Here is a 23,951-nt window from a genome sequence, read left to right as displayed (position 1 = left end):
TGCCCCCGCCCCCGCCGAGGCGGGGCTGCGCAGCGCGGGCGGCGGCGGCGGCGCCGCCGGGGCTCGGCATCCCCGTGACCGCGGAGCCAATCAGGGCACCGTGCTGGCGCTGCCGGCCCGTCTCCGCCCGCCGCCGCCCGGGCAGGGAGAGGTGCGGAGGGGGAAGCGCAGCGCTGCCGCGGTCGCCCGCGGTCGTCTCGCCGCGCCCCATGGGGATCGAGAGCTTCTGCAGCGCGGACGCCCGCGAGCCCTTCTGGGTGAGCGGCGGGATGGGGCCGCGGGGTCTCGGCTCGGCGGCGGCTGCCGGCGGCGGCACCGAGGGATGGCGCGGAGCCGGGTGGGACGGGGATGGTCGCGGGCCGCCGGCCCCGGGCGGAGCCCGAGGGGGCCGCTCCCGGCGGCGGGGGAGCGAGAGCCTCCCGCTCCGGCGATCCCCTTGGGCAGAGCGCGGGGGGCTGCGGCGCGGCCCCGGCCGTGCGCCAGCCCCGCTCGCCGCCGCGGCCGCCTGCGTGCGGGAGCGCCGGGGCGAAGCGGCCGCGGGCTGGGTGGAGGGGCAGGGCCGTGGCCGGCGTCTCGCCGGTCTCCGGCTGGGTGCGATGTCCCCGCGCTCGGGTCGCAGAGCGGGCGCTGGCGTGCCTCGTGTGCGGGGTTTCCGGCGAGGAAGGGCTTCGAGGGGGGAACTGGTGAGTGAGCGCTTGCCTGGGAGACTGGAAACGAGTTCCCGAGTGACCGGAGCGGTCTCTGCTTACCGCCTTTGGCCGCTCGTCTGCGTTACTGGGGGCTGTGCGGGTGATAACAATAGCGGTGACTGACAGCTGCCGTCGTACTGAAGAGTGGCGTGCTGTCCTGTGAAGGAGGCCAGAGACACGTTTTCTGCAGGCCAGCAACTGTATCGCATGTTTGCATAGCCACATTTTCGCTCTTCCTTAATGAAAAGTGGTGAGTGCGTTTTCGCTCTTCCTTAGTGAAGAGTGGTGAGCGCAGCCTGCTGTGCGTGAACTGAAAGCCAGCTACGCAAAGGTGAGTGGTGTGGAAATGCTGCAGTGTGGGGTCTTGCTCAGCTGAGACACGGGGTTTCTCTGCAGAAGCACGCAGGTGCTGGCAGCAGTGAGGCCCCTGGGAGGGCAGGAGGGTAGTGAAAATCCTTCTAAGGAGGATAAGAGGTTGTATGGAGAAGGAGGTTGTGTGGAGGAAGGGAGGAGAGAGAGCTGGAAGTTAGGAAAAAAAAAAAAGTGGGGTGAGAGCTACCGAAGGCAACATGTTGGTAAGAGGAAAATGTGGATTTTCTTAGACTGTTCAAAGAACTTCTCACGTATTCATTGGCTATTTGCCAAATAGTATTGAGCTAATGAGCTGCCTTACCAGTAAAAAAAGAAAAGAGATGTCTCAACAAATGCCATTGTACTATTTGTCTCAAGAACCATTAAGATATTACTCAGCAGATATTAAGACTTTAAGATACTTAGCTTTTCCAACTGATCAAAAGTGACTGTTAACCTGCTTTTGCATTGCTTATGGATACTCTGGCTGCTTCATCTTCTGGTATTTCCATTGTTGCTACTATTTGAAGCTGAAGTTGTAATGGGTTTTCAGAAAATGCCTATGTATATGCAGTGTTTCGCTGGGCTTCTAGCTATCACCTGTGTGTGCATGCTACTGTCCTTCATGTCTCGTGGTCTGCACTCTTGTGCTTCTTGGAGCTGGGTGATAGCTAGATACCTGGTGGCACATGTTGTTGCATACTTGTGGTGAACTATATGGGTGCATCAGCTGTTTTGGCTGGTGCTGAAGCCTTGCTAGTGGAGCAGTGGGATTTCCTGGCACTGGCAAACTCAGCTTCAAGGAAGAGATGTGTTTTCTGTCAAGGGTGGTGCTGAGTTTGGGGCAACTCAGTTTTAAATTGTGGGGGAGATTTTGCAGGTTGAAAGTACCTAATGGACCCTTAAAGACTGTATGCTAATCTTCTTAAGCTTTGCTGGCCGGGATTTTTCTAGTTTGCATACCCAAGGAATGTTACTGTTGGAAGTTCTTGTCTGAGAATTAAACAGGTTGGTTTTATTTAATACTTACTCTGAAAGGTCAACAGCCCAAGCAAGTTTGCTGTCTTCTTCTTCACTCCTTCCCCCCCCCTCCCCGTTTAACCTATCTCTGTGTCCTCACTCAGCATACTAACTTCACTGACGATTTGCTTACAGAACTTAACTGGTTCTTGCTTCCTTTGAACCAGACAGCCTTTTTTGGAAGGGTACTCTTTCATCCTTGCTTTCTTTAGCATCACTGAGTATCTCAGAACAAGTATCCCATCCATAATATAAAGAAAGTTACTGCTATGTAAGATAAAGTCACTATTGACTAATAGCTGTTGATTGACAATAAAAACTTTTAAAAGCCCTGGTGGGCCAGGGGTAACATTTTTGTACTACCTGGATTTTAGTTCAGTGACTTTAAGGGCCTGTTTAAACTGGAAAACTTTTTTGTGACCTGACATGCTGAAATAGCTTTGCCTAGAGTATCACTAGGGTATGAGTGTGTGCTTCAATACCAGGGCACCAAAAAAATAATAATAAAAAAGAGTAAAGTGGGGTGAGGAACTTTGTTATTCTACGTAACCAGGTTAAGTCTGAAGGCAGATATAGAACTTACTGTATACTTTGGCCTGCTGACCTAGCTCTCTGGATATGTGCACACTCACAAAATCGGTGGTCTCAGTGCAGTTACATTTTTAAATAGTCTGCTGGTTTTCCTTTCTTTTGAATAAAATTTTGGGGTAGTTTCAATTTTTCAGACCTTGTAAACTATGCAGTCTCACATTTAGAGAAGTCTTTGCATGTTTGAAATCGCTAAAGAGGTTAAGAGTTTTTGTGACACCTTGAGTTTTCAAGGCTAACCCCCCAATAGGGCTTTTATGAAAAAGGAGTAGGAGATATGAAAGAAGAAGCAAGTTCACACTAAGCAGTTCCTTACAGTTCCCCCGCAAGTGCTCTGCTAGGTTTTACAGGAATTCTCAGTTATTCATTCATTTTAAGTCAAATAGAATCTGAAACTTTTGAGGTTTTTGCTTATACTTAAGGGAATGTGAGGGAAATGGCTTCTATTTATAAAAGCCCCTATCACGTTCTTCACAGGCAAAGAGATTGTGTTTTTTTAAAATTGATAATTAGGATAGAAGTTAACTCTAATTCTTCTTTATCTCAGTGGGAACTTAGTGGAAATTTTTTTCCATGTTTTTCTAGTTGGGCTTTTGGTTGTTGAGGAAGGATTGAAAGCAAGTAGTTCCATTCGCTTCTAGGAGAAAAAGCAAGTTTTTATCTCCTCTGTTTTGTATTGAAAACTAGAGTTCTGTAATGATTCAAGTTGTGTCTGCCTGTGTAAACCCAGGCCTATTTCTTTCCTGTTGGTGCAGAAAGCTTTTGTGGAGCCTCTTCTGTCAGTAAAGAAATTGCATCCAAACACTGTTCTAGGTTTAGCACTTCGTCATGTGGAACCAAACTACAGGAGGTAAACAGAATGGATGAGAAAAGGTGAGGCAGAGCCTCACATGCAAAATCCAGGGACCAACTGGTGGGATTGGTCTCTGCTTCCCTTGCTGTTGTGTAGAGTTCTGTCTGAGGTTTTCAAGCATGTTTTGTCTGCCTTAATAAATGTATTTTCTTGACCATTTGTCCAAAGGCATTATGTTTTGTATTTGGGTTGACATTGTTATAGGTAGGGGAGATCCACCAGCCTCTCGCAGCTGGTTGCAGACATGTTAGGATCTTTAAGACTATAATGTGGCTTGACAGGATTTTATTAAGAAAAAAAAAAATCAATAGTCTTTAATTAATTATAATGATTAGCTGACATTTGTGAAGTGATACTCGGTGACGTAAACAGCTGCTATGCTTATATTGTTTATGAAGACACTGGGACACTTGATAGTTTTCCTGAAATAGACTTCTGAAGGAAAACAAGACTTTTTATGTAAGGAGTAATTTCATGTTCTGAAGTTCTGTAGCTTATACTTTCATGCATTAGGTGAGCAGTAAATTAGAACATATCTTGGAACCCTGTAGCTTTTTGCACTGTAAAATATGTCATTGGTGCTTTTTCAGTGTGTTCGTGGCAGAGCTAGGGAGGGAGTTTGAGGTGCTATGAGAGTGGTGCTGAGTGAGCGTGATAAAAACTAGAGTTTAGACTCTTCCTTTAGTTGTAAATGTATCAAGTTTATGAATGCATTTGTGACCAGAGTTTAAAAGAGTATGCAGATCAGAAAACTACTTGTATTTGCTGACATGGGAAGGTCATATGTAGACAGCATTTGGAACAGAGGAGGAGCAGCAGCAGAGTGTTAAAAAGAAAAACCTTTACACAAGACAGTACCTTTATTATAATTAACAGCTGATTGCCTGATTCTCATGGCTTGGCTGTTGTTGGATTTTTTTAGCAATGAAAGCCAGAGGCTTATTTGTCAGCTTTCTCTCATATAAACCCGTAAAACATTTTTGTTGGCCATGTGAACAAGGGTCAAAATTTGCATAGAAATTAAACTTACATAGTAGAAATTAAACTTCTCTCTCTTGATCTAGAATAGATCAGTTTAGGGGAAATACAGGAAAATGAAGCCTGATAATCTGTTGTTGATGGGGATTTTCTTAACACACGACCTGTCAGTCTGCAGCTGTCAGTTCAAGGTTGCTCAGAAAAGTTAAATGAGGAAAAAAATCCAGCAAAATGCCTGAATAACTTGTGCTGTGCCGTGCAGTTACAATGCAGTTTACATTGAAACACTGTGCTATACTGGGACTAAGTGAAGGTTAACCTGGGTTGCACTGAAGTCATTCTGGGTCACATCTCTAAAAAGCCTACTGCTGGCTACTGACCTTTTGCTTACTTTTAATAGAGTCGGAATTCCTTGCATTACTGTTTTCTCACTGTTTGCAACTGTGGTAGCTTTGGATACAGTTTATCCCAATTCAAGCTATTATCTTAGTCCCTTTGTAAGATTATTACCGAGGTATGTTCAAATTTCCCACAGTGATTTGAACTCGATATATAGGCTGTTGCATTATTAAGCAAAAGTCCTGGTTTTGGTGCAAAAAGGAGATGAGAGCAGGAATCTTTTTCCTATATCCTTTTAAGTAACAGTGATTTCAGTGAAAAGCTTTACAGAAGGGTAAAAACCATCCTTTTGATTCTGAAACTGTGAATGGAAGGTATTTTGTTGTCATGTGGCCAAATGTTGTCTCATGGTACTTGCAGACATGGCAGGGTACGGAAATGTTACGTCTGTAGAAAGAGACTAAACATCTTAATTTTGAAAGTGTTGATGTAGTCTGTCATATGTTTCCCTGACACAAAAAAATAGCCATAGTTCAGTGGCTTTTAGCTTCTTGGATTAAAAAGATCAGTTTTTGTAAATTCCACAGCTGCAGGTGCTCCTTTCTCTGGCAACTTATTAGGAACAGCTTCTTATTTTAGCACCAGCTTCTTATTTTAGGCTAAAGGGAAACAAAGGCAAAACACACTTTTTCCTTATCATTTTACCCACAGTTTCAGCTGATGCAGTGCTGTCTGTAACAAGGGATTTCAACTCTTTGTAAACATTAGGAAATACGATGTTTGGGTTTTGGTCAAGGAGGTGCAGACACCTGATTTAAGTTCAGGACCAGGTATTGAAGGTAGAGGCTTTTTCTTGGCTGTGTTAACAAGTCAAATCTGCATTATATAAGTCATTACTGTTGAGAACTTGGTCTTGCTAAAACCATTTCTAATAGAAAACATTATGAGAAATTAAGGGTATTTCCCTGTCACTAGGAACACTTACTGATATTTTTCCCCCTACATCATCTTTATAGAAATGATTAAAAAATTTTAGGACCCCTGTTTATTATGTGATTATTTATTTATTTTTTAAATGTTCCCCCTCTTGCTCTAACAGTCTTGTCATGTGACAATGTTAAGAGACTGTAAGAATAAAGCTTAGATTTCAGAATTACTTTGAAACAAAGGAAGAAGAAGGGGCATGATCTCTTCCCCAGTCTGAGTTCTTGGTGTGAACGTGGTATTTTGGGAGGCTTGCTTGTGAATGATTTAAGGCTTTTTATTCAGACACAAGACTTGGAAGTCAAAATCTTAATTGGAGACCTGTGTTTTTGGAACTTTGGCTAAACTGTTATTTGTTCCTTGCTCCTCTGACTAATACTAACATTTTAACTGATGAACTTCAGTTTTAATAGCAGTGGTTTTGTTCCATTCATGGTTTTATGAGGAGAAATGTTTTGTGTTCTCACTGTTTGGTGAACACCCCCCCACCCCACCCCTTGCCCAAGACTCTAGTATCAAGGAAGAGGAGGTGATCCTCAGTTGCATGGTAAGTTTAGTTCTCCTGTAGCAAAAAACCCAACCAAACAAAAAACCCAAACCCCAAAGCTATGGTTTTTCTTTGGGTGAATGTGATCTCCACGAGAGTGTGAGATCTGAATCTAATTCTTCATGCCAATGTGGTCATTACCATTAATGTTTCTTACTTCACCTTTGTGGCAGTAGAAGAACAAAAAGGCAGAAACTTATTGATCTAAGTGGGCCATTACTGGCCTGAAGAAGTGTCTGAGAACTTTGTGGTGATATGAGCACATATCCTCAGGTGTAACCATTAAGGGAGAGGTCTCTTCCCAAACCAGCAGTCTGGCACACTCTATGTTTATTTGTTCCACTGCTTCTGGTGAGTGGTGTAGTTATGTGCAGGAGCATAATTCTGTCATTTGTCCTTGCAGAGGTAGTTTTTAGAGTTTGTGGAGGTCTGGGAGTGAGTTCAAGTATTTGGCTGTGTGGCTTTTACTTTTTAGTAGAATCCTGGTTTTGTGTGTTCTAGAAACAAAAAAAATCACTCCTGGCTGTCTTTCATTAAGCATAGGAAGTAGCTGTTGGAAAGATACTATTGTAAAATCTGTGTGAGCATTTCAAATTTTTCTTCTACTTCCTGTTTGCAGAGTACACCCTTAAATGATACAATAAACCAGTAAACCATTAATTTCATGTGGTTAATATAGGTCTTCAGAGGAATTGGCAGTATACTGAAAGCTTTATTTAAATGCACCATGAGGTCACTTTGTATGCATCACAGTGAAGGTACCATTTTACTTGCATGTTCTGCACTAACTTCAATTGCAAGAACAACAACTACCTTGTGTCACAGCAAAGATCTGTGCATTTTGGGTAACTTCCTATTAATTAAGAAAAAAAGCTAGAGGAGATAAATGTTGACTAAGGTGGGAAGGTATGTTTGTCATTATATATTATGCTACTTCATCTGGAGTTGATTCTACAGCCATTGGATCCTTTAACGCAAGTAGTACTTTTTCTGAAATAATTTCAATATAATATGCATAGTATTTTTAAAGGACTTATAAACATGTAAATAGGAAGTTTGTGATGGTTGCTTGTAGTGTCATATACCTCATTTAGTGCCTTGTTTGCCACTGTTAGGGATGTTGTTATTGTCTGCTGCTTGTTTCTGTGAATATTGCTGAGCAGACAGGAGAGCTGCAAGTGTAGGTGTTTCTGCTGCTTTTTGTGGGAGTTCTGGAGTATTTTTCTTGTATGAATATCTGTTACTTGTTTTATCAACCTGTTGCCTCTTGTGATTTAGCCTGAACAGTAAGCACAACAGAGCAAAAGTTATGCTGGTGAAGATAGTGTATGACTGTGCTTGTTGTCAGCTCTGTTCTAAATATGCTCTTAGCAAAATGGTGAGATTCAGCACGTTTCATGATCTGACTCCAAAATGTGAATGACAGAATACATATGCTATATTTACAGTGTTTTGAGAACACTATTTCAGTATTTCTTCAAAACTTCTGAAGCTAAATTGAATAAAACTTAACATGGCAAGCTGAGTAACTTTGGAGAGCTCTTTTCAGTTCATCACTTGAAAACACCTACTTCTAACCTATTGCAAAATCTGGATCACTTTGTAGTTCATTTTTTTTCCTTAATTCTCAGTGTGGTCAACAGTGTCACTCTTTTTACTATTGTTTTTAATGGAGAATGGTGATATCAGGGACTTAAAAAGCAAAGTCAGAGTTCCTTTAAACCAGCCTCAGAGGGAGAGGTCCTTTTCTGCACCCCCCGCCCCGTTGTCCACTGATGCTAGTAGCTCCTCTGAGGCTGTAGGCTCAGCCAGATCAGGCAAATCTCCTATCTGGGGAGAGGCAGGCAGGAAATTTGCTGTCCTAGATAGTGTAAGCTAAAGGCCGATGGCCTCATGGCATCTGAGGGAGAATGGTTGAGTCAGCTCATGGTTTTATAGGTGCTACACTGGGGAATTTTTAAATACGCTATCTAGAGCTGCCAGATTGTGAGAGTTCCTATTTCAATGAGAAAGTGGTGGTACTACCATAACAGAAGTTGTCAGCTGCAATTATGGTGTTAGTGCCTGAGAGATCTAATTACTTGCATTCTAATAAATGTAAGAGTTGCACTGAATGAAAAAAGTTTTTTACTGTTAGGAAAATAAGATTGAGAAACTATATTTTTGTATTACAAAGGACGTGGTTCTTCTGTGGCAATATCAAAGTACTGGGTACACACCGATGTCAGTGTTAAACTCCATTTGAAGGAGTGGGTGTTGACCATGATCTTAAGATTCCAGTGTGGTTTTGTAATGTCATTTTTTACATAGGTGTGTGGTAATGTTTAAGTCATTTTTCAGTCACAGCTGGCTCATGCAGGTGGATTTAACAGTGTGGTTGGCAGCCTGCATCTCCAGCACACTTGAGCACAGCAGGCATTGAAACCGATCAATTTTGGTGTCTCTATTTCTGCCAGCAAGAATTTTAAAATGTGCTGTGGGTCAAGTAGGATTATTGATGTGAGAACAGGCGGCCGCTGGCTGCTCACTTAACAGCCTTTCCTGGCTGCCAGGAGAGAGGCAGCCAGCCACAAGGTCCTGTCCAGTGTCAAATACTGTTATTCCTCACATAAGGCACATTGGAGGCATACAGCTTCCCTGTAGTCTTCCTTCCCTCACCACTAGCAGAATAACTTACCTTTAGTGTTGCAACTTCGTCTTACAGACCTACTGCCAATGTTTTTATCTTGCCTGTTCCTGAAAATTTAGATGGGAATTAATACAGTTCTTTATTTTCCTAGGGTTTATGCACTGTTAAATAAGTGGTTTACCTGTGAATAGATCCATGTAATTGTGGGGATCCATGTAATTGTGGGGAACAGCAAGCAATTTTTGTGCTCTTCTTGGAGATAGAAGGTTTCACTTCAAATGTGATAGGAAGCCTTTTTGTGCCATAAGAGAAAATGTGCTATTGGGCACAAAAACTCTGGGCTGGTATTTTTTTCACCCACAGTGCTGGGGATGGAAATGAAAACTGAGAAATAGGTCAGATAAATTTAAAAATATCCATTTTCTACTCTGGGAAACTTTAAAATTGTCCAGGGATTTTAAAAGGAGAAAAAACCCAACCTGAAACTATTTTAACATCCGAGATGTGGTTCTTCTGGACAAGACTAAAACTAAGCCAACAGCAGATCTCATCTCTCTCAGCATCTACCAAGAAAGGAACAAGGATCACACTGATTCTTCTCCTGTGGATTCCTGCAGTCATAGTTTAAATTAAAGGCTGCTTCCAGATTATACAATCTAATAGCTATAGACCTAACCCCTTTTTTCCTTCTCCTCCTTCATGGCAGGAGGCTGCTAGTTTGTGTGGGCTTTCAGTGAATACTTGGATCTCTGTCACTTGATATGCTCTTGCAAAGTGGAAGGGTTAGCTGATCAGTCAGAGTGAAAATTTTTATTAATCTTTGAAATGTGAAAATGGGGCAATTTAGTGCTTTAATAGAACTTGCTAAAATAGTGTTTCTAAAACTTGAGTCAGAAAAAATGTCATTAATTTGCTAATTAATGTCTGTTAAATACAAAGGTCAGCTTCACTGAATGTTTCTGTGTCGATCTGTTAAGAACTTTGGTTTGTGCTGAAAAAAATAAAACTCTGAAACTGGGTTTATATAAAGCAAAGGAGAAGCATGTAGTTTAAACTGGCAGAACTAGAGAACTACTCCAGACTTGTGTAACTGAACATTGTGATTTAAGTATGAATACATGTTGGTTTCATGATGACAGTGACATGCTTTCCAGCCACAACCGAACCTCATAAAGCTGTGGTATCCTCCATGCAGAACTTAGGGTATGCCTTTCTTTTGTAATGGTTTTAATTCCTCTTGACTTTGCCCACTGAGAGTATTAACATCTCAGTTCAGACTGGGAGCCTGCTTCTGATTTACCTCCTGACAGTCCCCTGTCCTGCTTGTTGGTTCACTTAAGAGTGGACCAAGCACCTTTTGGACAGGCATTAACTGGGAAATGTGCTCCAGTGGCCTATGGACAGTCTGGTCAGTCTGCAGGGGACCCTGCAACTTGTTTCTTGTGAACCTGAGTGAAAGTCATCTTGTAAGGACAACGGGTGCTCAGCAGCAAGTATTGGGTCTACAGCTTTATTCCTGTTTGTGCTACTGCCTTGTGTAGACAGCCTGAGAGAACTGCACCTAGGGAATCAGAAGGGAAGAATACCACCAGGTGTATCTCTTAATGCATGCTTTCCTCACCTTTTGTCACCTGAAATGAATGTAAAATGGAAGGGACTTCTGCACCTCACCTGTATGTAGCTATTTCTCTTGTACAGAGAAGAATAGTGTATTTAAGCTAAGCAAACTCCTATTTGATATCAACTGCCTCTGGATGAAATCTTGGAAAAATGTGAAAGAAGATACATTGATGTTGCTGTAGCTGTTAAATTGCAGCAGGAATGTTACCCCAAACTGCCAATTTGTCTCCACTTCCTGTTCTTAACCCTGAAGTACCATTGCATTGTAACTCTCTTGCCTTTCATGCAGAAACACCTCCAGATAACTTGCAAATATGAGAGTCAAATGAAAGATTGCACATGTTTTTAGAATATCCTCCAGCCAATATGCATAGCAGTCATGCGTACGGCACTTTTTTATTTAGCCATGTGGCAGTGACGTGTGTTAGCTGCTCTGTCCTTTCTGGTAACTGCCTGATTCATTTTACAGCAAGCATTTAAAAACACTGAAAAAGCAGGTAGTAACTTTCTTAAGCAGTGTGTAGATCTCAAAAAAATTACTGGATAAAATGATGTCAATGCTCTTGTTTGTTTGTTGTAAAGCTGATTACATCCTGTCAATTTACTTGTATAATCATATTAACTATCTTAATTTGTGAATTGTAAACTGTTCTGCAGAGTCATGAGACTTTTTCTTGGCTGTTGTGCTGAAGCAGAGCAGCTGGGACTTAGGAAGCCAAAAATATTTGTGCAGTGTCTAAATGTAAGGATGACTCAGCTGAAATTTCTGATGATGTTACACAGTCAGGGAACTTAATAAGCTTGTAGCTTGCCCACAGGGTCTCACAGCTGCTGCCTTATGAACAACTTATGTGATTCCTATGCAGATACACTAAATAAAACACAATCAGGCATTTTTTTGCTCTGCCAGTGTTGATTTCCTTGAATTGGCTGTATTAAGTTTGGAGATTTTATTTATTTTTTTTTTAACTGACAAATTAAAAATGACATGAAGTGAAAAGAATTTTTAGAATGCTGTGGAATTAGAGGAGAAAAATAACAGCTGTGTGTCCTGTGCATACTGTCTGTTGTATCTAACCGAGAAAGAAGTCCTAGATTCTGACAAATTGAGAGGGAAGTGGGGAAGGAAAAAAATTTTGTTAATATGTTAAGAAGTTGGGTTTGTTGTTTGGTTTTTTTTTTTTTCTTAAACAACAAAACAACTTAATACGGAATGGTCAATTTAAGGGGAAATCTGCTCTATGATAAAATAATGTCTGGTTAGCCTCATGGTGAAATTTTTGCAAGTTGTATCTTCTGTTTCTTTTTAGATCTATTTTCTTCTCTTTGTGTTTGGAACTGTTTAATGAGTAGAAAAGGGGGACAGATAAGGATCAAAGTGTGGCGATTCTGAGCAGTGGGATCTGTTTCCAGCTTTTATGTTGGAATAGAGGGGGCAGGCACTACAGCTCCTTTTGGTTCTGTCTCCTCATCTATAAAATGTGGATAATGGCACTAATTTCTGTGACCAGCTCAGGCTTTTATAGAGGAAAAGGATTACTGACTACCATTATGTCCCAGTAGTGGTACTGGTATTCTGTGCAGTTGTAAGCTGTGCAACAGTCTGAAAATATGCTTTGCAACTGAAAATGACACTATAGTTAACAAGCCTTTGGGCATGGGACTGCTTCTGTTGGCTGTGTGGCTTTTAAACAGAAGCCTGTGAGCTATGCTTCGACTGTTGCATTGCTGTCCATCTGCAGCAGCAATATCTGTGTATTGCATCATTCTGTTGGAGAGTCAGAAATCTACAGCACTTGAGAGGAAGTTTCCCTTGTGATAATTTTACAGCAAAGTCAGTAATTTTAAGGTAAAATTTCCTGCAAGAGATTTCCCTAACTCAAGCCAATCATAAATATGCTATGAAAGTTCGCTTTACTAAATAGCCTGTCATTGTAAATAGTCCTCATACCAGTAATGGAAATGGTGATCACATTTTTATTACTGTGTCGGTTTTGGTTTGGTTTATCCTGTATGGTGGTTTATCTTGTTTTTGAGAATTGTATTGGGAGAAATAGGAAAACATTGAATTATATTGCTTTACATTTTCCTGTTGTTGAGTAGAAAATGGGCTGCAAGGGCGAGCCTTTTGCTTAGTTCTATGCCCTGTTGTTATGAATTACCAGGAAGTCTCAACTGTGTTTGCTGCAGACAGCTTGGGAGCTATGAGACTACTTTACAAATAGTGAGGTGATGTTGTCTTGTGCTGTTTACTTTTACTGTGTGCCAAATAATGTTTCCACACTGAAATCTGGGAATGCAGTGTATCTGAGTATTTATACATACATGCACAGTGGTTATAATGGGAGATAGATAGCATTGTCATGTTATTCTTCAATGATGATGTGAAAAATCCTTGATTAATACTGTTAAAGATCCCAGTATTACATTTGAGTGATGTATGTGTTGTGGTAGCTGTATATAACCAACAAAAGTGACTGTAATGTAATCTTGTGAAGGTTTAAAACTTCTGATCTACAAAAAGTGCATTAAAATTAGATACATCACAGAATGGAGCCAGTTTAATACAAGTATAAATGAATACACAAGAGGAGATACAAAATAAGGCAGATAGTGGCTATTTATTTTTTTAAATACTGAAGTTCTGTGTTTTGCTTTTTCTTTAACTTGATCCATTTTCTCTCCACAGGATTGGAATCTGACATGGCACACAGAAAATCCAGACTTCACCCAATGCTTTCAGAACACAGTCCTGGTCTGGATTCCTTGCATTTATCTATGGGTCTGCTTCCCGGTGTACTTCCTATACCTTCATTGTCATGACAGGGGATACATACAAATGTCAAATCTCAACAAAGCCAAAACGGTAGGTGACTTTTTAAAATCTGAACTTACTAAGCTTATCTGGAAGTTTGAACCTATTTTCAGCTATGTTTTAGCACGCTATTTTTGTTGAGCATCAGTCTTGGTCTCTGTGCACGCTTCGGCTGTAACTTACTTGTCCTACTTGTGTTTGATTTCCAAGCCTTGAGTGTTTCTGTTGCCCTTTTATCGGTAGGCTTTCTGAAATTTATTCTGACATAGCAAAAAAGCATGCAAAACATTTGTAAGACCAGTTGGAGAAGACTATTTTAAGGCAACTTGATCTTGAGGCCTTTATTTCAATAATATAAAGAACTTTTTATCCTGTCAGCTTCTTAAGCTACACAGCATAGATTTCTACAGCTGCTGCAGGTGTTCTATTCCACTTCTATTGTGAAATAGGTACTTAAAGTTTTCTTAGTTTTTTTTTTTCCCCTGTAGAATAAGTGAGAAGTTTTAAGAAGGACTATAATAGCGTGGTGTATTGGACAGTTTTTGTCTCTCCAATCTGTTATTCACGAGTGAGATTCACCAGCTTTCTGCTTCATAAGATACTGAATTATATGGTACTAAAAATTAGTAAACTTTTTTCTTCTAGTGGGGATCCAATAGGTAAAGCCAAATTACTGTTCTTTTATGCATGTTGTAGAATTGCCCAAAAGAGATGATCTGATTACGACTCCTCTTCTACTAACACATAACGTCTAGTGTTCATGTATATATAGTGCTGCCTAATCTGTGTGAACTGATGTATGAAATACACTTTTGTATTGCAGGCTTTGGGCTTAATACTGTGGATAGTCTGCTGGGCAGACCTTTTCTACTCTTTCTGGGAAAGAAGTCAAGCTCCGTTTTTTCTCGTTAGGCCTACAGTATTGGGTATAACTATGGTAAGTTCTTCTGTTATGGCCTTTGTTCATGCAAAGCCTTAAGCAATAACATGTATCGTAGTATTATTCACAGTGTTGTAATTATTTAAGCTACAGTCTTTACATACAGACTTAATCTGCAGTTGAACTGTGAAATATTGACTCTGAAATGTCCACTTTCTTTTAATAAAAAAAATTACAAAAAACCCAAAACCCAACCCAGCTGTGCTCAGTGCATTGCATGTTGGCGCACGAGCCCGTGCTAGTTGTCTTGTCTTACTTTGGGCTTGAGCTACCATTCATTTGATAGCTTGACTTGAGCATGATGTGGAGGAATCAAGTCAAGAGAACTGATTAAACCTAGATAGTACAAATCACACTGAACTTGGTAAAAGACTGTCGAGGGCATCACATTATTAAGTATCTTACTACAAACTCTCTTGCCATGTAACATTCTTTAGTGCATCTTTTCTTTGTTACATTTGATGGCATGGTGGAAAGTCTTTTAAATGTGACATGAGGCACATAGGTGTTCCCAGCTAACTCTCTCTGCCTAAATGTGCAAGTATTATCTACTTTCACACCAGTATCTCTGCAGCCTGCATTTCAATGAAAATGCCTTGCTATTCATTTATTGTCAATTGCCTTACATTTATTAGACTTGGAATGGTAGTGATTAAACATGATACTTGAGGGGGGGGGTGGGATGGGATGCAACCACCCCAACAGCAATAACAACAAAAAAACCAAGCCAAAAAAACCTAACAGGCCTGAAACATACTGACAGATGCAAGAGCTGTTAAATACTTTGTGGTCATTTAATAATGCAATTGTCAAGCTTTTGTTAGGCTAATTGAAAATGTGTGTTGCAGCAGCCAAGTGAGATTACTAAGTTGTACCAGCTTCCTAAAGGACTCTGAAAACACACAAAATACAGAAATAGGGTAATATTTGGTCAGTGTTTGGTGCTGTGGCTTGTATGGAAAGAAATCTTTTTATTTTGAAAAGAATTAGTCAGCAAATACTTGGGAAGGATATAGCATTACTATAATTGCATGTTGATTTGTGATGTAGAAGCAGAAAAGTAAAGAAATAAAGACTGGCAGCTTTTGATGGTGCTTTTGTGTATGTGGTCATTTACTTCGATGTAGTATGTATTCCTTTTCCCTTTTTTGTCCACCTCTTATCTTTACTGCTCTGAAGAATTTCCTATTTAAACATCTTTTTGAATTACACTTAAAATCTCTTGGTGTTAGAATGTCTGGGAGACACTGGATTTGAAATGTTGAATAAGCACACTTATAAGCACGCAATACCTTGTATGTGTGTAACATGTTGTAAAACTTAAAGCTTGTGAATATATTTTTATCTTATTTGTCCACAGTTACTTGCCACATTTTTAATACAATATGAAAGAATAAAAGGAGTCCAGTCTTCAGGCGTAATGACGATTTTCTGGCTCATCTCGTTATCATGTGCCACTGTGGTTTTTAGATCTAAAATACATGCCTTAAATACGGTAAGTGATTGCTAGCCTCATTCAGTTGAAAATAATCCTAAATACTGCAGTAATAGAGTAGGTGCTTGCTAATTATACCAATCAAGTTAGTTAATGATCCATTCAGCGTACCTTCATTCCTTGGGTTCTAAAAGCAAAACAAGCAAGACTTAATGGCTCTTGTTTTGAAATGCTAGTGAAATTCATAGTGATCTTAACTGTAGCAACAGTTGCCAAGAAAATTCTACTAGCTGTTCCAGAAAGGTGATGTGTCTGCTTGAGTACAATAAAAGTGTATAACTTTTGATATGAAACTGTTCTGGGAGTTTACGTCGTCTTCCTGTTGATTATACAGTGGATTTCCTGAAACACTTGGTTTGGTGGTAATGTGGTCTCATCTGCTGAGACAAAAATGAAAGTGTACAAGTGAAATATTTTTATGCCAGTCTGCTTTATACAAATATCAGATTAATTGTGGAACTGCCTGAAAGTGGCATATTGCTTTTATTTCTTGAAACCTTTAAGCCATATTGTGAATTTTGAGGACTTTCAGCCAACTTTTGTCTTCAGCTGTTGAGAGGGGGATTTCACTGGTGGGTGTGTGCGGGAGTGTGTCCATCTGTCCCTGTGCTTTGATTTCTGTGGATTATGCTTTATGTATCAGTCCTAGTCTAAAAAATGGAAGAACCTCTGGAATTTGAGCACAATGCAATGGACTGTAATCTAAATTCTGCTTCTCCAATTCTTATTTTCTGTGTGCATATTAATTAACAAATTTGCTTTGAAAACTCCTTACTACCCAGTGCATAAATGCCTTGCTCCTGTAAAGAATACCTTGACTTCAAATTGGGGCATGCTGTGTTGGTACAAACCATGTCTTAAAGAGAACTGCTCTACAGAAGAAGTTCATGCTTGTGTGTTTATGGCAGTGGTTGATTAAAAAGAAATGGTATCTTTCATCTCCTCCCCCCTCTCTTTACCTTCCCTTTACCAGAATAGACATTGACTTTAATTTGCATGGAGGTGGGTAGTGTAACATTTATGGAGTTTGCGGAATTTACAGTAAGGAGCTGTCTTATGTTCAGTATTAACATGTTGTTATAAAGAAATTCCTCAAGCCTTCTAATTGGAATATTACCTTCCTTTGTAGGGTGCTGAAGTGGATGCATTTCGTTATGTCACCTTCTGCATCTACTTCATCCTGTTATTTGTACAGCTCATCCTATGTTGTTTTCCAGAACGGCCACCTTTGTTTTCTGAAACAGTAAATGATCCTGTAAGTGTTCAGTCTATACTGAGTGCTGAGTATCATATGTGCAATATTCTGTATGAGTTATAAGGCCATAGTCTTCTAGATGCCAAATAATTCAAATCTTGTTGACTTGTTTGCAATAGAGTGTTCTTTCTGCTCTTTGGCTGGTGACACAGAAGGTGAAGCCCGTAACATGCAAAGCAGGTGGGCTGTATTTAAGAGAAAGAGCAAAAATACTGTTTTGGTCATTCCTGAAAAGCATTCCTGAAGGTTAAGTCATACGTATTTATATTCAGTAGTACTTCTGGCAATTGATGGGAAATACTGATTTGAAATGCTGTCCTCCTAGTCATCTGATACCGTTCAGTAGGCAGTAACTCATAAGGATGTGTATTCCCTTTCTGTTGAAGGTGGGGAAGAATCTACACATGGAAAACTTGTGAATCTGGATAGATGCATTTGATTTCCATATTTACCTCTCTTGTGTCAAGCAAAAATTTAACCAGCTCAGTTGCAAGAGCAGGTAACGTTAGACGGTGGTCTGGATGTAGAAATTTAATTGTATCTAGACATGATCTTTTTTGCATGTGTTCTTAATTACATGTGCTAGCTATATGGCATGGATCTGAAGTGACCCAAGGGATGTTGCATCTTTACACTGCTTGCTTAGCCCTGGGCTAGACCTTCTGAGTCACAGTGGAGTGACACCTCTCACTGCCTGGAGTTTGGATGGGCCAATTTTAGAAACCTCAGTTCTGTTTTTTTTATACAGCGTAATTCCAGTTTGATGGATGTTAGGTGGCACTGACTGATGAAGGAAGGTGTGAAATGTGTGAGGGTGGGAAATAAATGTTGCCTTTGTAACTGTGGAAAAGGTCCATAACCAGTTGCACTTAGTGAATTCTACAGTTACCTTCTGCATCAGTATCCAGTGTGCCAGTGGTGCTCTACATTACCTCTGGCAGACAGTCTGCCTGCATATGCCTGGAGGGAAGAGTTGAGTCTTTGGATCCTCTTCATCTTTGGGTTCTTTTCATCTCATTCAGGGATAAAATGTATATGACAAGATACTGTGGATTTATGGAAACCTTTTCTACTTTGATCATGTTTACAATAATTACAAGGTGCTTTGAGACCACAGTGGTTTATTTTTGTGTTCTGACTATTTCTAGGAGAGTCTCTAGGAAGTAGGGCAGACTTCAAATCTTAACCTTCTTTTTTCACGAGTGGTATGTTTGTTGAATGTTATGATGGGAAAAAGAACAAAGCAAGTCATGTCAGTCAGTCTTAAATTCTGCTTTATTCCCTTCTGCCAAGCATTTCCAAACTAGAAATGTTTGTAAGTCTCGAGTAAGACCTTATATGTTTACATAAGCCAAAAAACTAAAGTGACATTTCTAAGATGTAATGCTGATGTATATAGAAGTCAAACAATATGTTTTGTCTTGTTTTCACTTTGTTTACATTACTTAAGTCCAGACTTGTTACAACTTGTTGTCTTCATTCTATCTGGCATGAATGTCAGTAGGATTAATAGTTCTTTGTGTGATAACTATTTAATTTTATGAAAAATAGTATTAATTTAACAGTAATCTAATATGTTTTATTGTTTTCAACTTTTGTTTTATGCAAATGAGGTCCACTTTTTGGTAGTACTTGATCTAGCAGACTCTTGAATTTAGAGTTTCCACCTGCAAGTAGATTAAAAAAAGTATAAACAAAAAAAGTAATACAGCATTTTATGTAAAGTTCAGAATATTTTGAAATTTGCTGAAGTAAGATCTGTCTGTCAGGAATGTTGGCATGGCTGAAGGCTGAAAGTACCACCTGCACTGCACCCCCCCGGTAACTTTTCCAAAGTTGCAGAAAAAGTTGTCATGTGAAGAAAAGGAAATGCAGGAGTCTGTTTCCTATACAACACACTTCAATATAGCTTAGTGGAGAAGCCAGGTTACACAAACATTAGTTGAAAAATGCAAATATTGGAAACACTTGGCTCTGGCTGTTTTAATTGCAGTGCTCTAATAATGTTTGGTGACTTTTGTAGATGGAAATACCTGAGTTGTTCCAATTATAGTTGGTGATAAAAACCTAGAGGTTCGTGTGCCAAAGGAGTGGCTGGTTTTAGCATTTGTTAGATGCTGTTCAGAGCAGTGAAAGAGGGAGTAGAGAAATCTGCACTGGAATTCTGCAAGTAAATCACTTTTAGTGCCTTTGAAATTCTTCCAGCCTTCCTTTCTGCTGTTTTAATCCAACTAGATTAGGAGAGGATGTTAACCTGAAGAATTGTTACAACAGACAGCCATTGTGCTAGATGTAGAACATGAGCTAGCTGTGTACCTTTATGGAAACTTAAGTTTCCCATGGTTATTGATGAATGAGATGCAGGGTTTTTAGGGGCTGTTTTGGGATGCTTTTATGGAGTTTACAAATTTTTTTTTCATTTGTGCATCTGATTTGATGGATTCACAGCACTTAACTGCTAGAACAGTAGAACTGAATTCTTCATTTAAGACTAACTCTACCCCATTAACATATTTATGTTCTCATATGGTAGCATACCTTGCATTGATCTAGGGAGGCACTGATCATGATATCTTGAGAGACTGTCTGGCCTGCACTGTCTTATAAAATTCCCTCAACTATTTGTTGCATTGTTGATATGGAGCACTGCTATTCCTGTGTCCCAGTGGTCTACTCTGCTGACAGCCCTGAAGCTGTGCTTGTGTTTTCTGACCAAGTTCTCAACAGCATAAATGACAAGTTTAGTAATGTGAAAAAAAATACTATAAACAAAAGGAATTTCAAAAGCATCTTTTCTGCTTGCTTTGTTTCCTTTGGCACTGTATCAGTTACTTTGTATGTGGATTAATTTATTTTTCTCTCCTTTAGAATCCATGTCCAGAGTTCAGTGCTTCTTTCCTTTCTAGAATCACATTCTGGTGGATCACTGGGTAAGATCAAGATGATGCATAAAGCACCAGTTAAAGTTAGATCGCATTTTAGGATCCTGCTTTCAGAGTTAAATTAGCAATAATCATGTAGTAATAATTTTGGTTGTTTTGGTTGGTTGTTTTGTAGATAGACGAAATTGAATTTCGCTCCCCTCCCCCCCATTTGATTAATCTTTTTTACTTCCTTTGTAGGGTCTTCGTAATTTTAAATTTTGCCAGTATATATTTAGTACGTTTCCTGAAAGAATGTAATTAAAAAAATTTCTTTGGGAAATATAAGAAGGTAGAAATTATCTGCTGTATTTAGGAACTAAGGCATTAAAAAATATTAGGTCTTTTTGTCCAGTAGGTTCTTTCTTTTTCATTAACTTAGCTTTAGTTATGCTGTATGATTTGATCACAACATGTCCTTGTGAATTAAAACACAGAAACATGTAAAATGATATTGGTGTATAGTTGTGGTTGGTACTTGGCCAGAGTTCCAACAGAAAGCTAGATGAAAGGAATTGCTTTGCAAAATTAAAGGCTAATAAAGATTTTGAAACTTGTTAGGCATGGGAATATTAATTGCATGGCTGATTTTCAAATGAGATCACTTCATCCTTTCTTTTACTTTCCCTGAAATTTGAATTCAGTGGCATATCCTGGATCCTTAGATGTTTTGGTGTCTAATTCTCAAAATAAAGACAGGAGGGTGTATGTTTTGGCATCTGGACCTGTGTTGCTACATGTACTAACTCTTGGATGCATTTTTGTGAAGAGCTGGCTCTGTTTTGGGGCTGGATGTAAGGACCACTGTCTCGTGGCGCATATATATATATATATATATATGTATATACAGACACACATGTATCTCTAGTGCTCTTAAATATATAGTGCTGATTCTTTCTAATACAGGTTGATGATTCAGGGTTATCGGAGACCTTTGGAAGCCAAGGATTTGTGGTCATTAAATAAAGAGGACAAATCGGAGGAGATAGTGCCAAGTTTGGCTAGAAACTGGGCAAAAGAGTGGGCAAAGACCAAGAGGTAAGTTCAGTTGTCCTGCCTGGCAGTTCTTGCAAGATGTGGAGGTTCAAAAGCTCAAGTTACTCAGCCTCTCAAGCCTGCTTTTGTGAGGCCCAAGTGGCATCTCTGTATTTGTCCTTAAGTGCATACAGAACAGGAACCAAGTAGGGCGTTGTGTGTCTTCTTTATGAAGAGCTGCGTCAAGTTTCCCTTAGTCTTTCATGATCCAAAGCTGATTATTGTTACTTTTGATGTGTGGTTTTTCCCTGGGGAGAGAATGTTTTCACACAATCAAACTTCAGTCATGTAATTTAGGAGGTTGGGCTCTCTCTATAGTTAGTGAAGCCTCAGGAGGGCAGTTCAGGGTGTAAAAGTGAGAAGCTTATTTCTTTCCTTTGACTATATAGGGAGCCTAGGCATCTAAGCCAGATGGCTAAAATTAGAAAGACTGCATGCCTGCAGTTTCCATCCTACGTTCATCATCCTTTACTGCAGCAAATAGAAGTACCTTTTCATTGAAGGAAAACTGCTTGCTTGCTTACACAGTGTATTTTTATATTCAGCTTGTCCTCAGAGGTTCAGATGTAGTTTGGCATAAGCCAGATGTATGAAATGAATGTGTTCAGTCTATTGGGAATGACTTGGCATAAATCTGACTGCAATGTTAACTCCAGTGGTACAGCAAGGCCTTGATTTTGATGAAAGTTGACCATACTGGGTTCTAGAATAATAATGTCCTTTGCTTTTTAAGCTTAGTACAGGTTATGGCCCTATTCCTTGTTCCCCAGGGCAGACCTATAGGAGAGATTCAACAGGAATGTCACCAATCCCTACAAAGATGACCATTTCTGAATGGCCAGTTCATTTAGCTATGGTTGTATGATTAAAAAGATGTTTGATTGACAGTAAAACCCAGTTAAACTATTAAGAAGGGCAATAAACAGCTCATAAACATCTCATTTGTATACTGTGCATTTTTCCAGTTGTCTTTATGCTTGAATAAAGGCTACATTATATAACTACTCTTATTTCAGGCAACCATTAAACATGTTATACTTGCCCAAAAAGCAGCAAAAATCAAGCGACTCAAATGGTGATGTGACAGAAGAGGCTGAAGCTTTGATTATAAAACCATCTCAGAAGAGCTCTGAAGCATCTTTATTCAAGGTGTTATATAAAACCTTTGGACCATATTTTCTCATGAGCTTCCTGTTTAAAGCTGCACATGATCTCTTGATGTTTGCAGGCCCAGAAATTCTGAAGTAAGACTTGTATACTTTATTACTGTATTAAAAGTATGTGGACAGAATTTAAAACACTGGTATTTCACTCACTAAGCTGCTTTGGCTTCAGTTGGTTCAATGGCGAAGAGTTGTCATGCAGGTTAGACACCATGCACACAGATGACTTTGGTCCATTGGTTTTCAAATTATAACATTGTGCATTAAATCTTTTGACTTTTTATGTTCCTTTCTGTCCTGGTTTCGGCTGGGATAGAGTTCATCTTCTTTCTAGTAGCTGGTGTAGTGTTATGTCTTGGATTCAGTATGAGAAGGATGTTGGTAGCACACTGATGTTTTCAGTTGTTGCTAAGTAGTGTTTAGACTAAGTCAAGGATTTTTCAGCTTCTTATGCCCAGCCAGCAAGAAGGCTGGAGGGACACAAGAAGTTGGGAGGGGACATAGCCAGGGCACCTGACCCAAACTGGCCAAAGGGATATTCCATACCATGTGATGTCATGTCTAGTATATAAACTGGGGGGAGTTGGCCTGGGGGGATCGCTGCTTGGGAACTAACTGAGCATCGGTCAGCAAGTGGTGAGCATTGTGCATCACTTGTTTTGTATAATCCAATCCTTTTATTATTATTATTGTCATTTTATTATTGTTATTACTATCATTATTAGTTTCTTCCTTTCTGTTCTATTAAACTGTTCTTATCTCAACCCATGAGTTTTACCTTTTTCCTTCTGATTCTCTCCACCATCCCACTGGGTGGAGGGGAAGTGAGCGAGCGGCTGCGTGGTGCTTAGTGATGGCTGGGTTTAAACCACGACACTTTCAAACACAAGGAAGGCCAGGCAGGAACTTAATCAACAATAGCAGGAGAGTTTATTTAATTCTAACCTGTAATGATTGTGGGACTACAAGTCACAATATGTGAAGCAACAGAGAGCTAAGGGGGTAGGAGGAGTTGTATTGCTTTAACGTGAGAAGAAGTAAAACAAATGTAAGCGGTTGTATTTTAGCTAGAGGGAATACGAGACTTCTTAGTGTAGCTCCAAGAGAATGCTGTACATGTAAGGAATGTGATACTTTGTCTTATAATAGTACCTTGTTAGGAGGAGGGAGTGATGTGTGCTAGTATAAAATGATTTCCAGTTTCTAAGAAGTTTGCTTAAGTGTTTTATCTAAGTTTGGTGCTTGCATGACCCATATAACATTTGGAATAATCTAAGGCTGTAACCCTAACGTTTCATTTTGATTTGCATATATCAAGAAAACTAATTCTTCTTTCCACAGATTGCTAATCAACTTCGTAAATAACAAAGCTGCCCCAAACTGGCAAGGCTACTTTTATACGGTGCTGCTGTTTGTTTGTGCCTGTCTTCAGACACTGATTCTTCACCAGTATTTTCATATTTGCTTTGTAACTGGAATGAGACTCAAAACAGCTATTGTTGGTGTAATTTATCGAAAGGTAGGTGTTTCTTTAAATATATGACAATACCTCTTGGTGACTGTCAATACATCGCTTAAGTCTGAATAATTAAAGTAGTTAGGAGACTCTGGTAGGCTGATTCCTAACTCTTAATATAATTGAGAGTATCTAATTTACAGATAAAAGCCTTTAAGATAGAGCAAATTTCTAATTTACTAGTTAAAGTTCAGGCACCTCCTTCTTCCCACT

The 23,951-nt window shown here is 39.7% G+C and overlaps 1 protein-coding gene across 17 annotated transcripts in view; it reads left to right on the top strand.

Annotated features, from left to right (window-relative positions):
* LOC142045450 (multidrug resistance-associated protein 1) overlaps window positions 1–23,951 on the top strand; it is a 65,190-nt gene that overhangs the window by 3,071 nt on the left and 38,168 nt on the right. For 11 of the 17 annotated variants that reach the window (XR_012654602.1, XR_012654601.1, XR_012654599.1 and 8 more), the window contains exons 1-9: window positions 121–257; window positions 13,288–13,464; window positions 14,237–14,350; window positions 15,714–15,848; window positions 16,978–17,103; window positions 19,972–20,033; window positions 20,931–21,062; window positions 22,076–22,303; window positions 23,564–23,741. Coding sequence is in view for 9 of the 17 variants with exons in the window: in XM_075058981.1 (XP_074915082.1) it covers window positions 210–257; window positions 13,288–13,464; window positions 14,237–14,350; window positions 15,714–15,848; window positions 16,978–17,103; window positions 19,972–20,033; window positions 20,931–21,062; window positions 22,076–22,303; window positions 23,564–23,741 (1,200 nt within the window). In the remaining 8 variants the exon portion in view is untranslated. Of the gene's footprint in view, window positions 1–118; window positions 258–727; window positions 1,021–12,492; window positions 12,828–13,287; window positions 13,465–14,236; window positions 14,351–15,713; window positions 15,849–16,977; window positions 17,104–17,550; window positions 17,603–19,971; window positions 20,034–20,930; window positions 21,063–22,075; window positions 22,304–23,563; window positions 23,742–23,951 lie in introns of those variants that run through there. The other 6 variants (XR_012654603.1, XM_075058984.1, XM_075058985.1 and 3 more) reach the window with 6 other exon arrangements.

The sequence above is a fragment of the Buteo buteo genome, chromosome 27, assembly GCF_964188355.1.
Source record: "Buteo buteo chromosome 27, bButBut1.hap1.1, whole genome shotgun sequence".
Classification (NCBI taxonomy): Eukaryota; Metazoa; Chordata; class Aves; order Accipitriformes; family Accipitridae; genus Buteo; species Buteo buteo.
Note: the sequence above shows the minus strand (reverse complement) of the source record. Positions and strands in the feature narration are given on the sequence as shown.